The 18167-nt window shown below is 43.4% G+C and overlaps 1 protein-coding gene across 1 annotated transcript in view; it reads right to left on the bottom strand.

Moving 5' to 3' along the window:
- Nucleotides 1–7365: 7365 nt before the first annotated feature.
- The window catches only part of Them4 (thioesterase superfamily member 4), a 28121-nt gene continuing 17319 nt past the window's right edge, over nt 7366–18167 (bottom strand). Inside the window, exons 5-6 of the mRNA XM_057793657.1 lie at nt 12652–12776; nt 7366–8753 (exon numbers count right to left, since the gene is read on the bottom strand). Of these exons, the coding sequence (XP_057649640.1) occupies nt 8713–8753; nt 12652–12776 (166 nt within the window). The 3' untranslated portion in view covers nt 7366–8712. The remainder of the gene's footprint in view (nt 8754–12651; nt 12777–18167) is intronic.

The following is an 18167-nucleotide window of genomic DNA, read 5'->3' as shown; positions in this document are numbered from 1 at the left end:
AATTAGCCAAGAAGAGGCTAGATATAATGGGCCAGGCAGTGTTTAAAAGAATACAATTTGTGTGTTGTTATTTTGGGGCATAAGCTAGCCAGGTGGCCAGGAGCCAGGGGGCAAGAAGCGGCCCGCTGCTCCTTCTACACATGTTTGTAAATTAATACTGAATTTGCAAACTAGTCTCTTTAAAGAATTGATTTTGTTGGCTGTGTTCTTGTAAAAATTTTTAACTGTTGTCTGCTAGCAGTCTGTAGCAGTATTTGCTTTTGATGGTTGAGGGTTTTGGTTTCTTGTTCATTTGTTTTTAGACAGTGTTTCACTGTGCAACTCTGGCCGTCCTAGAACTTGATATGTAGACCAGGATGGCCTAAAACTCAGAGATCCTCCTGCCTCTGCTTCCCAAATTCTGGGATTAAAGGGGCATGGCACCATACCCAGCTGATGGCTGTGTTTTTGGAAATCTTTATGAGGAAATGTTGTCCACTAATATTTTGCATCAACGAAACTTCTAACAAAAGGACCTGAGTATTACTTTTCAGGTGCTTGGACTTCACCTGTAGGACAGACAAAAGGAAAATTCAAGAATTGACTCCAGGTATGGTTGATTTAAGACACACTTCTTTGCTGGGCATTATGGTGCACACCTTTAATCCTGGTACTTGGTAGGCAGAAGCAGGCAGATCTCTGTGAGTTTGAGGCTAGCCTGGTCTACATAGTGAGTTCTAGGACAGCTACATGTCTCAAAAAAAAATGATCCCCTTCTTCTATAACTCTTCATTACTTAAAATTGGCTATAAATGGTTTTATTGGCAGGAGATCCTTGGCATATATCATTGTACCAGATCTTTTCTTTTTTGACATCAAACAGTACACAAACCATGACACAGAGACTTAGTATTAATTTTGAATGCATGGTCTAGCTTAGGTACGTTTCTGGCTAGCTCTTTTAGCTTAAATTAACCCATTTCTCTTTATCTACCTTTTGCTTGGGGCTTACTACCTTTCTTTTTTCTGTATATCTTACTTTCACTGCTTCACTGTTTGTCTGTCTGTCTGGCATCTGCCTGACTTCTTGCCCTTGACATGCCCCTCACTCTTCTCCTATTCTTCCCCTTCTTTCTCCCGAGCCTAGATTTCTGCTATTTATTATAAATAGGAGGTTCCATATTTATAAATCTCAGAAGGGAGTGACTTCATGTAGAGATCCGGCTGTCCCTAGTTCTCTGGTGGGAGGCAGGAGGAGAGGGAGTCTTGTATTAGCAGGCAGGACACCAAGGAGACTCCAAGGAGTGGCACATCTAACTGACAGGCACCCATTATATGGGTGGCCTGTTCAAATCCCAGAGACTAGCAATCTGAGGTCTATAAACTTCCTTAGGGAAGGGAGAATGATGTCTGCTATTCTTCCCAAGTCTGGACACGTGGGGAATCTGTTAGGTTGGAGACTCACAGTAGAAGGGCTGCCATCTTCCCTGTGGCAGCAGAAGAAAGAGGCTACACATGGTACAGATAGCCTGCAGTCCCAAACTTAACAAAACAAATTGTTCTTTGAATTATTTCTTTTAATCATTGTGAAAAAATTAACACAGTGGTCTCAAATACATATCAAATACAACTGGAAGACAAGATTGCCAAGGTTCCATGGCTCCTGCGAAATCTGCTCTAAAGTAAGGAAACAATTTCCCTATGAACAGCAGCTGACACTTTCCATGGCTGAGCTTGATCATGTGCCACAGTCCACTTTGTGAGAATGGAGGCCGGGGAGAGACATGGCTAGGAGAGAAAAGGAGATCCAGAGAAAGGAATGAATGTTCCTCAGCATTCTTTCAGCTAGGAGGTTCTACAAGGCTGTCCAATAAAGCCAAATGACAGGCATGAAAAACCGGCACTGTTTCAACTTCCACCTGTAACTAGATAACAGACAGCGATGGCACATTGTTCTTTCAGCTTCCCATTTAATATGCCAAGTCCAAGAAATACAAGTTGTCATAACACTCTCTCAGAAGCTTCAGAATTGGCTGAAAGGGTGAATGGAAATAAATGGTGGCTGTTGCTCAAAGGTAAGTGGCTTACAAAGCCATAGCCCACCACTTCCCAGGCACTTCCTCAAACTCTGTTGGAGTTTCCATGGAGAAGCAACTGCCAATTTCAACCCTATATGGGCTACAGGTGGCTACCAGAACTTCTCCTAGGACCTGAGTCCCTTCCGTGGCTTGGCCACTCCAGGTTCAGCTGGCGCTGGCTCTAGCTCTGGAGCATCCAGCTGATCTTAGGCTGTAGAAGAATGACTGGTGGGGTACCACATGGCTACCTGACCTGGGGATGACGACCGTATGAGAAGATAAAGAAGGCAGGAAAGTTTGGGATTAGGAGATCTTGTATAAGTGGATGGCTCATGGACAACAGGTTTATTAAGTAAAGAATTTATATACAGTTTGTGGGGAAAAGAGGGGACAGAGTCAACATAAAGCCATCAGACAATGGGATGAAGTCAGCAGGAACTAATCAGGAAATGTTACACAAAGGGAATACAGGGCATCTCAAGAGCTGCACAAATCAAGCACACACCAGCTTTGGGACTGATAACCATAGCATCTTAAGGTGGGATGAGTTGGGTTCTCAGGATCCAAAGCTGCAGTTCTCTCAAGGCCTGGTCTTAAGACATTATTGGCTCTGCCAAGCACATTCCTGGTTTTAGAGCAGGAACTGTGTTTTTTTTCCATACACCAGGGCCTTAGGGGAAAGCTCCCAAGGCTCTGGCCTAGGCTAAAACTGACTCTGCCAAGCATGTTCCTGGTTTAGAAAAGGAGCTATGTTCCTTCACAGATCAGGGCCTATGTAACCCCACAGGTAGGGACTCAACAACTATCCCTAAATTACTAGAGCAAGATTCTGGAAGTTGTTGACACTTGACCATTATGACACCAGTAATGGCAATTTCACAGGATTTAGTCTACACTTTTAGTAAAAGGAGAGAAAGGCAGGAAACAGAAGTCCCCACAGTATCTATTGCCTGCACCAAGAAGCAAAATATGACCCTGTGAGCTAACGACTGATGTGGAAAGGTGTGTCTGTGGATGCAATAGTGGCATAGTGTCATGGGGTAACCAACTGCTTTCTGATAGGATTCAAGACCTGCTCCACAGGAGGAAATACAAGCCTGGTACTGTAAGTCTGGCCAAGGACCCATCGCTGGGGAACTGGTAGGCCCCATGAGGTCTACTATGATTTTGCTAAAAGCATCTCTGTACTCACAGATCAGTGCAGCTCCCAGACTACATCAAGTAAATTCCTTTGTGCATTGGATGGAACCTCACAAGAGCGTAAGTGTTTACAGAGTGCTCGGGAGTGCTCAGGCACAAATGGGTCATCTGTTTCATAGCCACTCCTGCTGAAGAGGGGGATGGAAAAACCGGCAAAGCCAGAGGTCAAGGAGGACTGGACACAACAGCACCACTGAACCCATGAACTCATAGTAGCTGTTGTTCCCTTCCAAGACCTGTACAAGATCAAACCAGTCAGTATCCCAGAATGGTTCACAAGCCCCAGCCGTCATTGAGGAGACATTGGCAGGTGACTATGGGGAAGGGAGAGTCACTGTTTTAAACGAGTGTGGCTCCTGATAGGTTGATCTGCTCCAGTGGATGACCTCACCCATGAGTACATGGGCAACAAAAACTGGGCTCAGTGGGTTATTTTTAAAAGAGACAGTAAACAAAGATGGGAGGCAACAGGGTGGATCTGCAAGAGTCTGGGAGAGGAATGGGGGAGAAAATGTCCAATATGTTGTACACATGTATAAAATTATCAAAGAATAAAAATTAATTATTAAAAAATTATTTTAAAAATTAATTAAAAAAAGAAGCAAAATACGGGAGGCAAGAAAGAGCAAGTATGGCTCTTCTGGAGAAAGAGCAAGTATGGCTCTTCTGAAGGAGCTTGATTTCCAGTTCCGGAGGATCTGACACCTTCTTCTGTCCTCTTCAGGCACCCATATGCATGATACACACTCACACACCCAGACACAGTTACGTATAAATAAATCTTTGTAAAGACAGGGTTTTACTATATAGACTACACTATAGATCACTCTATAGATCAGCATGGAGCTTATAGAGGTTCACCTGTCTCTGACTGCTAATGTGATGGAGGAAGGTCTATTGGTTAAAAAATAAAGAAACTGCTTGGCCCTCATAGGTTAGAACATAGGTGGGTGGAGTAAACAGAACAGAATGCTGGGAGGAAGAGGAAGTGAGCTCAGACTCGATAACTCTGCTCTCTGGGGCAGATGTGATGAAGCTCCAACCCAGGATGGACGTAGGCTAGAATCTTCCCAGTAAGCACACCTTGGGGTGCTACACACATGAATAGAAATGGGCCAAGCAGTGTTTAAATGAATAGAGTTTGTGTATTGTTATTTTGGGGCATAAGCTAGCTAGGCGACCAGGAGCTGGGGCGGCAGGAACACAGCCCGCAACCCCCCCCCAACAGAATGGCGACCGACGTGGTAGCAGCAATTTCTTGGGTCTGCTCTGCTTGCTACAGGCAAGCAAGCGCTCTCATCTAAGAGAGGCTTCCTGACTCAGTTTTAGTTGCAAAACCCTGCAGCTCATTAAGAGGTCCTGCCACGAAACACTTAAATGGTATTGATAAAAGCTGACTGCATGCTTGTTTGTTTTCAGCCACAGCAGGAAAAAAGTTGTGCTGTTTTAAAATGCCGGCTTTGTGGGCCGTCCGGCCAGGGCAAACTCTGACTTTCAAGCAGGCGGTCCTGACTACAGAGCTTTTGAGTGTTGCTTAATACTGTTGCAGCTTGCTTGCTGGCCAGGACCTTGAAACATTGTAGAGTTGTGGCGATGAAGAGGGCTCTGGTGGGTACTTCAGCCACAAGGCTGGAATGGCAGAAAGCTAAGGAATGGACTGGGTTCAGCTGCCAAAGCGACGGCTTTAATCCTACCTATATTGCTTGGTAAATTAAAGACTCATGTGGTCAGAAAAACAGAGAGAGATACAGTAAAGAGAGTGGAGCGTCAAAAACAAAGAAAACTTGTAAATGATTTACAGTGTGTTAAGAATATATGCAGGCTAAAAGTTAAAGTTTTTAAAAGTAAAAAAAAAAGGAAGGAAGAAAGTAGTTGGGTGTGGTAGTACACACCTTTAATCCCAACACTTGGGAGGCAGAGGGAGATTGACCTCTGTGACTTCAAGGTGTGGTAACACATGCCTTTAATCCCAATGCCTGGGAGGCAGAGACAGAAGGATCTCTGAGAGTTCAAGGACAGTCTGGTCTACAGAGTTATTTTAGGACAAATATATACAGAGAACCTGTCTCAAAAATAAAATAAAATGAAAGTAAAGTAAAAATAAATGAAATAGAGGTTAAAATAAAGCTGCACAAAGATGGAAAATACAATGAGAATTTGGATACTGTATGCTATTATGCTCTCTTTGAATTGTTTGAATGCTGAGGAAGGAGCAACAGCTGCTAAAAGATATTTGTTTATAAATGCTGCTGAACTAATCCAAGATAGATATTTTCAAAATACCTTGACTTTAAAATTTGGATCTAAGGACATGATGCTTTGGAAAGGAGTTTCTTCTTTTGTTTTCACAGAGGATGAAACCCTGTGGATTGTTTCTATCCCAATATGGTATGATGGACCACGTCCTCCTGAAGGGTTGCTGTGAACACCTTCAAAAAATTACTTCACTCGACTGCTGACTGAGATGAATCTAGCACACAGGTTAAACCATGAAAGATCTGAATAACAGCGCCCCCATTCAGCAGGAAGCAGTTTGGAGAGAAATAACTATGTCCATATTCCCAAATATTGTTTATAAATGTTCTTTTACATTTAAAGGGGGATATGATATAGGTATGAATATTTGCATTGATATGGATTTTGCTTTAGTGATTTAAATTTAAGGTCAATTTTGTTATATGTATTTCTGATATTAAGGTATTGTGATTGTGTAGCTCATGTAAAAATGTTATGTATATAAGTTGTTAATGAATAGTTATCTATAATAGTCAAGTTTGTAGTCATGTTAGATTTCTAGATGTACATAGATATATTTTAGATAAACATTCTTCATATCTTTCAAAGACTACGGAATATGCTTTTTAATGTTTTAATAACTTAGGACTTTTCATGACAATGAGACACTCTGCTCCTGGCAGCACCAATCTACTTCAAGAAGAAGATGGGCATCGAAGAGGATCCTTATGGAGTTTAATAGCCATTTGGGCAAGAAACTGCTCTTGTCTGGACTGTTGCATAAACTGGACACAGAGAACCCGCAGAGAGAGGACTACTGAACTTGCCTAAAGGTGAGATGATTTTTCGGGGTTCCTGATTCATGAAAGAGTCTGCGAGATATTCTGCAGGACACAGCAGATAGTGACTGAACTGCCTTTGAAATTTCCTGCTTCATGGAAATGTCTGCTGGAAACCATGGGCCTGTAGGCCGAAGATGGATGCCCCAACGGTACAGAGAAACTTTGGGTGACTGTCAAGGCAGCGAGATGTCTCTGTCATTTCTAGAGTTTGAAAGTTGCTTATTTCTCATTTACTTAGGTAATATTATATCCTTCTGGAGTCTTTGATGGAGTTGAAGAATAGATAGATAGTTATAGATGTTTTCCTTAGTTATGATAAAGATAAAATAGATGTAAATATTGTAATTTTTACTTGATAACTGTTTTGTTATATGTAATTTTGCTATGTTAAAGTTAAAGCCTTCCTTTTTTTGTTTAAACAGAAAAAGGGGAAATGATGGAGGAAGGTCATTTGTTAAAAAATAAAGAAACTGCTTGGCCCTCATAGGTTAGAACATAGGTGGGTGGAGTAAACAGAACAGAATGCTGGGAGGAAGAGGAAGTGAGCTCAGACTCGATAACTCTGCTCTCTGGGGCAGATGCGATGAAGCTCCGACCCAGGATGGACGTAGGCTAGAATCTTCCCAGTAAGCACACCTTGGGGTGCTACACACATGAATAGAAATGGGCCAAACAGTGTTTAAATGAATAGAGTTTGTATTGTTATTTTGGGGCATAAGCTAGCTAGGCGACCAGGAGCTGGGGCGGCAGGAACACAGCCCGCAACCCCCCCAAAACTAATGCTAGGATTAAAGGTGTGTATTTAAATAAAGGTGTGTATCAAAAATAAATCTTTAAAGCAAATGCACAAAGCAGCTGCAAAATACCATGGTTAACCATGAGGTGGTGACAAGTAAGCCCTGGCATTTGGAAGCAGAGGCAAGTGGACCTCTGTGAGTTCCAGGCCAGCTTGGTCTACTTAAAAACCTCCAGGTCTCATCTCAAAAAAGAAAAATAAAAACAATAAATGATGAAGCCAGGTGGTGGTGGCGCACGTCTTTAATACCAGCACTTGGGAGGCAGAGGCAAGTGGATCTCTGTGAGTTTGGGAGGCCAGTCTGGCCTACAAGAGTTGGTTCTAGGACAGCTAGGGCTGTTACACAGAGATACCCTATCTTGAAAAACCAAATAAATAAATAAATAAAAATAAAAATAAAAGATGACTGGAGAGATAGGTCAGCAGATAAAGGTGCTTGCCCCTAACTCTGATGACCTGAGTTCAATCCTGGGGACCCACACATTAGAAGGAGAGAACCAGCTCCCTCACACTGCCCTCTGAACTCCACACATACACTTTCATGGCACATACATGCCCCTCCCACGTATATACAAATAAACATAAAAACAAGAAGTAAATATGTCTTCTAGCACATTAATCTCCCAATTTATTTGAGCACTTACACCTACACACACATACACATACACACACACAGAGATAGAGATAGAGATAGAGAGAGAGAGAGGGAGAGAAAGGGAGAGAGAAAAATAAATAAACCCTTTCAATCCTTTCAAAGGGAAATTTGGAATCAGGGACCACAGAAAGAATATGATGGAGAGATACAATGGGAAACCATGCTGTGTCTAAAAATCAGGGAATGCTGGAGGCTCTCTTGGTAGAAGCCAGGAGATGTGAAATAGCTCCTGCCCACAACCTTCAGAAGGAACAAGGTTTGGTTAATACTTTAACTTTAGACTTCTGGCCTCTGGGACTATGACAGTGAAGTCTGTGTTGGTTTAAACCACCTAGCTTATAGTTCCAGAAAGCTCACAGAGCCTTCTCCCAGTGACGACAGCACAGTGATATAAGATACAATAGCACAGGTTGAGGAAAAAATGAACAACAGTTTAATCTCTAGGACCCTAGACAACAGAGGTGTGGATCCATTCCCATAGGAATGAGCTGTGTTCCCTAAGATGGCTGGAAAGATGTTTGTTCACAAACAACAAACCTCTCTGCAACACGCAGTCTGTGCTCGTGTACACGCACACTCCACACACACCACTCCATTTCCATGTTTGCAGTGAGTTTCAATGCAATCCTTCACTGCAGTCTGCACTGGAGCAGGTACTGGGCTTGTCAGCTGTGGCGTCTGTTCATATTTCAGGACATTTGTCCTAGGGACACATGACTGCTGAGACTCTTCCAGGGAGTGCTTCTTATGACAAGTCTGAAAGGCAGACAGCGAGTTCCTGCAGACCTGTATTTTAGAGGCTGTTCTGAGGGGTCCGTGAGAGCAGGCTTTCCCCTGGGGGTTCAGCAGCTGGGACAGGAGTGGAGACCGGTGCTGCTTGGGTTGGGGGACTTCATGCAGAACAGCGTGGAGTTCAACAGAAGTTCTTTATGTCAAACGTTTGTCAGGATCCAGTTTTATAAATAAAGCTAAACCAACAAAACAATAGATGATTGTAAGTCAAACTTCCATTTGATGAGGCCAAGCAGGAAGACAGTAGGAAGGGATTGCTCATATCTTTATCTTTCTACTCTCGTTTCTCAGAAAACTTAACTAACTTTTGACTGGGGGTGGTGGTGCACACACTTAATACCAGCACATAGGAGGGAGGCAGAGATAGGTGGGTCTCTGTGAGTACAAGGCCAGTCTGGTCTCTATAGTGACTTCCATGCCAGTCAGACGCTGTCTCAAAAGTAAACAAATCAATTTCTGACTGTCAAAGTCATTACCTTCCCTCCCCTCTACCAGGTCCTCCATTACTTCATGATTCATTAATACTTCTATCAAGAGGAAGCCTGGGAAATGACAATTATCTGAGCCAACTGATATGGAAGGTTTTGTGAGCGTGCTAATAAGCTTTAACTGTCAACCTGACAGCCCTGATACCCGAGAAGGGTGTCTCAATTAAGGGCTTGCCCATATAGATTGGTCCGTGGGAGCCGACAGTTCTGGGCTGCCTAAGGCAGCTAGGCAGGAGCCTGCTTACTGAAGCAGTGTCCTCTATGGCTTCCCTCAGTGGTAGACCGTGGCCTGAAGAGTAAGCTGAAGTAAACTTTTCCTTTCTCTAAACTGCATTTGCTCAGGGCGTTTTATCATAGCACCAGAAGCAATCTAGAAGAGAAAGACTTGGAATGGCGCTGCAAACCGACTGTGGATTCAGACCATTATGCCATCCTCCTCTCCTTACCCATTGTTCTTGTGAAAAGCTGACACTTTGGGGAAGTGGACTTTTTAAACAGAGTATGAAAAGCATTACTCATAAAGGAAAAAAAAATCTACTAACCGGAACTACACTAACATTACAAACTTCTGTTCATAAAGAGATGCTTTAGAGCAAATAAAACCATCTTACACACTGCAGGATGTATGGAGTGTCTATCTATCCAACATAGGCTTAACCAAAAGTAACTATAGAACTCCTGGAAATTGGTGAAAACAAGAAAAAAGAGAATATAAGCCAACAGGAATTTTACACAATGGGAAACAAATATGGTCATGAACATATGAAGAGATATTCAACTTTATAGGTTACCTGGTAAATGTAAATCTAAATGACACTAAGATTCCATTTTAGCCTGGCATGGTGATGCAGACCTTTAATGCTAGCAGTTGGGAGGCAGAGGCAGGTGGATTTCTGTGAGTTTGAGGCCAGCCTGGTCTACAGAGTGAGACCTTGTCTCAAAAAGAAATAAAAAGATGTATTTTAAAAGCTTTTTGGTAAATACTGAGAAATCTGTCAACTGCTAGAGAAGACAGGGATCAAAAGAACGTCATACATTTGGGGGCAGCTTTTGACGATAAGTGGGGCTCCCTGCAAAGCGGAGTATTAATACGTCCAGAAACTCTGCTTCTAGGCAGATGCCAAGCTCCTGCCACGCAGAGGGCACAGACAAGAACATGCCCGCAGGAGCAGAGCCCATTATTAGACGAGCCAAGTCACTCGGTGGGATGGCTAATGGGGCATTACTCGGAAGTGAAAGAAGGGACCACACAGCCCAGACTGGGGCTGAATCTCAGCAACGTACAGTTAAATGAAAACCAAACCCAGAGAAGCCACACATCACAATCTCTTTCTACAAAGTTAACAATGAACAGTTGATGAACACACCCCTTAGATGTACGTTATTCTTTCTTTTTTGAGGGAGAGTCTTACCATATAGCTCATGTTGGCTTTAATCTCATAATCCTCCTGCCTCAGACTCCCAAATGCAGGATTATGATTATGAACCATTTTTTCTCCTCCCTCCCTCCCTCCCTTGAGACAGGGTTTGTCTGTGTAGCCCGGGCTGTGCTAGAACTAGGCCGGCCTCAAACTCAGAGATCTGCCTTCCTCTAACTCCTGATCACTGGGGCTAAAGGTGTGCACCCCCACACCTGGTATACTCAGTCATTCTTAAGGAAATTTTAAAAATAAAATGTAGAAGCTAGAAAATAATACAAGCTACTAAATTCAAGATCAGAGTTATCATTAAACAGGAAGAAAAGGTGGGGTACGTAGAGATAAACTACGATTAAGAGTCTGATTCCTATATGGTGGTAGGCCCTAGAGTATTATTTATTATTAAATTTAGTAGATGAATAAATAAAAGATGAACAGCTATATTCCAATGGGGACCGTGTCATAACTCAAGCACTATGATTAGCATAAACAAGTGCACTAAAAGTAAAGGGAATGTACCTAGAGCTGGGTAGGCCACCTGCACCTCAAACTGCGGCTTCCAGGGCCCTGCCTGCAAAGTCCTGTTGGATGCTCTGCTCAAAGTACGAACAGGAGCCATTTCTAGGTGGGATTTCTGGCTCGTGGCCTATGGAGAGCTCAGCAGGAAGGAGCCTGCATCTCTAAGTCAGCAGAAACAGGTTGTGTGGTTTCTTTTCTCATCATAACTAAAATTTCAGGTTTATATCAAATGTTGATTTTTTTTTTTTGTGATAAATTGGGCTTCTTTTAAGTTTTGGGACCCATTAAGTCCAACTCCCTTCCTGGTAATCATTTCTCATGTCTTACTCCCAGGATATGCACAGGGCCTACAGTAAACTGCCCACCCCGGTCCCCTTTCCAGAATAGTCTCCGTGCCCTTCCAAGAGCTGTCTATGTACGTGCAAAGAATTGTAGACATTTGCCTTTCCTCCCATTTCAGAGTCTTTACTCTGGAACAATTTCAAGTTTATAGAAAAACTGTGAAATTGGCACAAATGTATATCTCTCTCCAAACTATTAGAGAATAATTTAGCAAAGTGTGGATAAAATGACTTTTCAAAAGTCATTACACTATTTGGAAGAACAACAGACTGGGAAAACCCACATGTCCAGTGAGTGTCTCTAGCTCCTGTGCAAGCTCAGGATTCAATTACAACTTTCTCCCTCTCTGTGACTGTGTGTCAGAGTGAGCCTGCTCCCGCCACTGCTCCCACGCTCCAGGCACACCTTCCTTGGGTCTTGGCATCCTCTGGTGGGCTGCTCCCTTGTGATATATCTTCCTTGTCCTGTCCAGGCTCTGACACGGCTGGCCACGGTTGCTGCTCGTCTCCCTGTCCCTGGGCTTACCTCATCTAGGTCTACATAATGGCTCTTACAATAAACACAGGGAGGGAGGGGAGGAAGGAGGCAAGGGCAAGGGAAGGGGAGGAAGGGGAGAAATGGAAGAACTTCTGCCTTTCTCTCTACGCCAGTGATACTGACTTAGATCTCTGCCCTGCCCTCTCTGGCTCTCACCCAGTATATGTTAGTGAACTTGCTTCACAGCATAAGTTGGGGAAGAGCTGTAGTTCTTTAGCCAGTTTTCCGCAGAAGTGAGTCAATGCTCTGCTTATTCTTTTGCAGTTGCAAGTGAGGGATGTACAGTACCTCAAGCGTAGCAACCTCCTGTGTTACTTATGAGATACAGTCCTGGAGCCGGATCAAATGTTCTCTCACCTCCAGTTGTAACAGATATTGGTGAATAGTCCTTCACTAGCAGTATGTAAGAATGCCTTTAGCCATGGGGCTGGGATGTAGCTCAGTGACAGTGCTTGTGTACAAAGCCATGGGGTTTGATCCAGCACTGAGCCTCTCCCCCCCAAACAAAAACAAAACTAAAAACAAAACCCAACCAACCTAAGCCAGGTGTGGCGGGTGGTTCAAGCCACACTCAGAACTCAGGAAGTGGAGAGAGCAGGATCAGGAGTTCAGGGTTATGCGTTGCGACAATTTCAAGGCCATCCCAGGCTACCCTTTTCTCAAACACTCAACTCCTAAACATCGAACTTGTTTTGTGTGTTCTGAAATGAAAGCAGAGGTAACCCCAAGCCAGGCCAACCTCCCAGCCCAGAGACAGTGCAGTTTCTCACCTGTTGCCTGTGTGTATAAGGTCTTCTCATCAACACTCTGAACAGTACAGGAAATAAAAAGTTTTCTTCTTTCAGTCTTACTAAGTTGGCTGGTTACCACCACAACAGAACAAAGGGGAATAGGTCTGCAGAAGGGAGAAAAAAAAATAAACCTTTTTTTTTTTTTTTGTTAAATCTGTGTAACACTGGCTGACCACCAGGTGCACAACAGGGTGGAAACACACTGACGCTAGAGAGTGCTGGCTGTCTCAGCTGGAACATCCCTTAAGGGCTCTGACACCAACAGTGTCTCCTGTCCCTCCTGCTTCCTTTCTCCCACACTCCTGCCTGCAGGGCGTTCTAGGGCATAAGCTCCCAGTCTGCCCTTCTGGGCTCCAGTCCACAGGCCAGGATTCCAGCTGTTTGGGCGGACTTTTCATTCGGAGATCCAGAGCCTAGTCTGATGCTAGTGGCAGAAAGTGGTGAGAACAGTCCTTGCCAGTCTGTTATCCTCAGAATTTCTTGGGCCAGTTAGATGACTCAGTAGGTAAAGAATCTTGCAGCCAAGCCTGAGTTCAATCCCTGAAAGTTGGCCTCTGACCTCCACATGCATGCTATGGTATACATGTACTCCATCCTAGACATAATAAATACATACATATAATTAAAATTTTTCTTATCGACTTCTTTTTAGAGTACTTGCCGGCAACAACTTTATTATTCTAAGCCAGTGTTCCGTAGCTGAGCTGTCCAATGTGGTAGTCACATGTGGCTACTGACCACTTCAAGTGTGGCTAGTATAAATGAGAAACTGAATCTTACAATTTATTTCATTTTAATTAACTTATATTTAGACTTCAATAGCTATATGTGACAGTGGCTAGTCTTTTGGGGAATCCTGGAGGTTGAGCACCACAATGAGAAAGAACTTTCTTTGAAGGTCAGAGTTCTGTTGGTTGATGTAAAACAAGAACATGGAAATGTCCTCTGTTCTACAGCACCGCCATGTGGATGACACAAGGAAGTTGTCACTGTGATTGCCCCGGGCCCAGCCTTCTCTCCTGTCACCTCTTAACATGCCATTCCACTAGCTCTCCTGACCCCGCTGACGGAGATGCCAGGCTTTGCTCTTCCATTGGTGTCTATTCAGCATCTGCCAAGGTCCTGGGGACATCTGGTGTTCTTACCTGTCCAGCATCTCTTTCTCTTTTTTAAAATTTCTCTTTAAGATCTTAAAATTATGCTTGTTTAACTGTGTGACAGTATGTGCAGGTGAGTGCAGTTCCCCAAAGAGGCCAGGAGAGGGCACTAGATGCCCCTGGACCTGGTTACAGATAGTAACTACCTAATGCGGGTGCTGGGAACTGAATTCAGATCCTCTGCAATAGCAGTAAGTGCTGTCAACCTCTGACCCACCTACCCAGTCCCCCTTTAAAATGTCTGTTTATTTATCTACTTATTGTGTGTATGTGTGTGTGTGTGTAAGTGTGTGTGTAAACATGTAAGGGCAGACATGATGTTTCATGAGGATTGCTTGCTTGCAAGGGAGGTCAGAGGACAACTTTTGGCAGTTGTTTCTCTCCTGCCTTGCTAGGGTAGGATCCCCTCCAGGCTGGCTGGCCTGTGCACTGCCCAGTGAGCCTGTCTCTGCCTCCTCTTTTAATGGAGAAGTTCTGGAATGACGGACTCCTGCCATGCCCACCTGTTTTCTCTGTACCTACTACTACTTTTTTGGGGGGTACAGTTGATTTTTGCTGATCTCAGTTTTCTTCTGGTTGTTTTTGTCTCATGTATTTTCCTTTCTTTAAAACTTTTCTGTGTTAGGCTAGGCACAGAGGTGCACAATTTTTTTTCTTATTAATTAATTTATTTAATTATTAAAGATTTCTGCCTCTTCCCCGCCACCACCTCCCATTCCCTCCCCCTCCCCCAATCAAGTCTTCCTCCCTCCTCAGCCCAAAGAGCAAGCAGGTACACAATTTTGATCCCAGCACTCAGGAGGCAGAGGTTGGAGGATCTTTGTGAGTTTGAGGCCAGCCTGGTTTATGTATGGTGTTCTGGGCCAACCTGGTTTATGTATGGTATCCTAGGCCAGCCTGGTCTATGTATGGTGTTCTGGGCCAGCCTGGTTTATGTATGGTGTTCTGGGCCAGCCTGGGCTATTTACAAACAGACCCTGTCTCAAAAAACAAACAAACAAACAAACAAACAACAACTTAAAAAACTTTTTTTCTGTATCGTTTTTTAAATGTTTCATATGCTTCTCAGCTTTTTACAATAATTTCAATCTTATAACCTGTATTTGGACTGATGTTTGGTCAGTCAGTGCACTGACTTATTTCTGGTACTATCTTACTTTGCTTTTTCTTTGATTCACATTTTTTTTCTTGTTTTAAAAATTGAGTTATTTTCCTATTTGTACTTTTCTATTGCTTTCTGTATTAATTATCACTCACTTTAATTTTTGCCCTACTGAAAAATACAAGGCATTGCTTGCCTTCTCCCCAGCTCTGTCTTGCTCTAGTGTTCCTGTTTCTTGCTGCTCTCCAGACGTAGACCTAGCCTTGCTGGTGAGCCCCATGTCTGGCACATGGACCACGTGTTTCCATAACCTCTCTCAACTTTTGGTTCAATGAAAACAACTTGACTTTGCCCTCTGAACTTTGGCATGCTGGACACACGGGTCTGAGCTGGCCTAGTGTGCTGCTGAGCCTCTTCTGCTGCTGTAGGTTTATTGCTAAGGTAACGGCGCCCTCTTGCTTCCGGAATCAGCTCTCCTACGTGTGCTCTTTTGTCTCTGGTGCTTTTTAGAACTGTATAACTAACTTCTCTATAATAATATAACGCCTTACTGTCATTTATCCTGATTGATATTTATTGTATTTTTTTAAACCATATTTTTCTACTGTTTCTTATTAGAGTTTTGATCTGTTCCCATTATATCTCAACTCCTGTTCTCTCTATACTGGATTCAAAACATCTCTCCCTCCCCTGACTCTTAAAATGATTCCAAACCACCACTCAACATATTAAATTGCCAGCTCTGAACACATCAGTAGTCCTAACAGTCTTCTAGAAAAAGTGTTCTCAGCCGGGCAGTGGTGGCGCATGCCTTTAACCCCAGCACTTGGGAGGCAGAGGCAGGCGGATCTCTGTGAGTTTGAGACCAGTCTGGTCTACAAGAGCTAGTTCCAGGACAGGCTCCAAAACCACAGAGAAACCCTGTCTCAAAAAAACCAAAAAAAAAAAAAAAAAAAAAAAAAAGAAAAGAAAAAAAAAGAAAAAGTGTTCTCATCTCTTATTGGATAAGCCATCTGAGGGTCCGAGAGTATCCAATGCTGTATCAAACTGAATCCATGTCAATCTGACTGGATTCTGCTTTTCCTTTTTATTTACACTTGGTATATCTGCCATTGGTTTAACTGCAGTGGACATGTTAATAAAATTGAGGGATATACTTGATGTCTCACTGATAGCGGAGTGGGTGAGTATCGCTGACCACCACCACGGAACACACTAGCCTGCAGTGTGGAATCTGGAACAAATCTCAACAGAGGAGGACTGTCTGTAGTGAGGAGAGATTTGAAGCTTCACTGGGCTGTGAGATGATAAAGGACATGAGTGGATTTTCAGGGCAAACACAGACAGGATTTAATTGTACATTTTAGAGGAGCAAGCTTGCTGAGTGTGAGGCCAACTGCTACGCGCTGATCTGAACTGCTGAAAGGTATAGAGAGAACAAATGTAACCTAAAATCTCAGGGGACAAAAGACATGCAGCTAGGGATGCCCCCACCCATTCCTCTGTTTCTCTCAAAGAGAAGTAACTGTGGTGGACGAGCATTAAAGAGCGACCTCCCAGGCGCTAAGGATTCACTGGCATAGCCTTCGTGTGGCGGTTAGAGATGGACATGCCACAGGTGATGCGCCTATATCAGGAAAATGGACAGAAAGCTCGGGTTGTGGTTTTGACTTTCTTTTTCCTTCTTTTCTTGGAGGGGAGGGGGCAGGAAGGGGAGAGTGGTTTGAGACACAGTTTATCTGTTCAAGGCCTGGTGGCCTTGAACTCGCTCTGAGACCAGGCTGGTCTCAAACTCAGAGACCTCTGCCTCTGCTCTCTGAGCTCCAGGATTAAAGGTGTGTGCCATCTCTGCCTGGCCTGGCTTTCTAGACAGATTCAAAGAAAAGGTTTTGAGCTCCACGGGCATTGTGACTGCAGGTTCATTTCCTTAGTTCTACGTTTCTAGTCACTTTCAGTTGCATTAACTAATAAGCCCCTTTGCTCTTTAAATAATTCTGCCTTCACATCAAAGTTATATTGAATTCCACAGTAAATCTAATTAATAATCTTTACTTTCTTTTTCCTTTCATTTCCTTGAGCATCTCACATGGTCATGTGCATCTGGTTATCCCATGAGGACAGTCTTTGAGGATATAAGTTTGTTGTTGCTTTTGCTGATAATCTTTAAAACTTTAAAAAAAAGTACTTTCATCTTTTATTTCTGTTTATATGTCTATACAGGTGTATGCCATGTATGTAAAGGTGCCTGTGGAGGCCATGGGTGTAACTGCTGAGCTGTCTCTCCAGCCCAATACTCACTCTTATGTATGTACGTATGTACGTATGTACGTACGTATGTATGTATGTACATATGTATTTGATGTAGAATCTGCTTATGCTGAAGAATATCCTTGATTATTTATTTTCTGCCACATAGAATCGGGAAGTCCAGTGGCGAGCTTCCGGCCTGATATGTCATGAAGAGGTTATAGGCTCAGACACCTCCCCTTTCAGTACCATCAGTTTTTAACTGTTTTGTCCTCAGTGTATTTAGAGACAAGGAAATAGTTCAGATAGATTGGCTGGCTGGAAACTGAGATGGCTAAGGTGAGGTTTTGCTTCTTAAAAGTGAAAAGGCTGCAACCCTCATAAAGTTCCAGTGCCACTGTTTTGTTTTTTCCTTGTAGAATTAAAAAGGCAATTCTGAGACGTAAGTGGGAACAGAACCAAACCCATTAGAGCAATCTTGAGAAAGAAGAAAGCTGGAGTCAAATATCACTTGGTCTCAGGATACCTTGCAAGGCCAGATAATTAAAACACAGTCCTGGCATATAAATCAAAGGAACAGAACACTGGGTCCAGACACAAACCCACTCACATACAGTCTATGTTCCTGTGGTGAGCATATCTGAGTGTGAGAGACTGCATGGAGAAAATGTGGGCCACTCTCCATTTTATTCAGGGTCTTACTGAACTTAGACTATCTGGTTGGCAAGGCCCAGGGGTGCCCCCACTTCCTCCTCCCCGCACTGGATCGCAGTCATGTGGTGCTGTGCCTGACTTCTTCTTACAGTGGGTGCTGGGGTTCTGAACTCAGACCCTCTGCACACACAGCGAGAACTTTACCAACTGAGTAACCACCTAACCTCACAGTCAGGTGACCTCTGACAAGGGTGTCAAGAAAACACAATGGGTAAGATACAATCTCTTTAACAAACAGGGAAACTGGATATCCACAAGAGAACAGATGTAGACCC

This window comes from Chionomys nivalis, chromosome 18 (assembly GCF_950005125.1).
Source record: "Chionomys nivalis chromosome 18, mChiNiv1.1, whole genome shotgun sequence".
Lineage (NCBI taxonomy): Eukaryota > Metazoa > Chordata > Mammalia > Rodentia > Cricetidae > Chionomys > Chionomys nivalis.
This window is presented reverse-complemented; position numbering and strand designations above follow the sequence as displayed.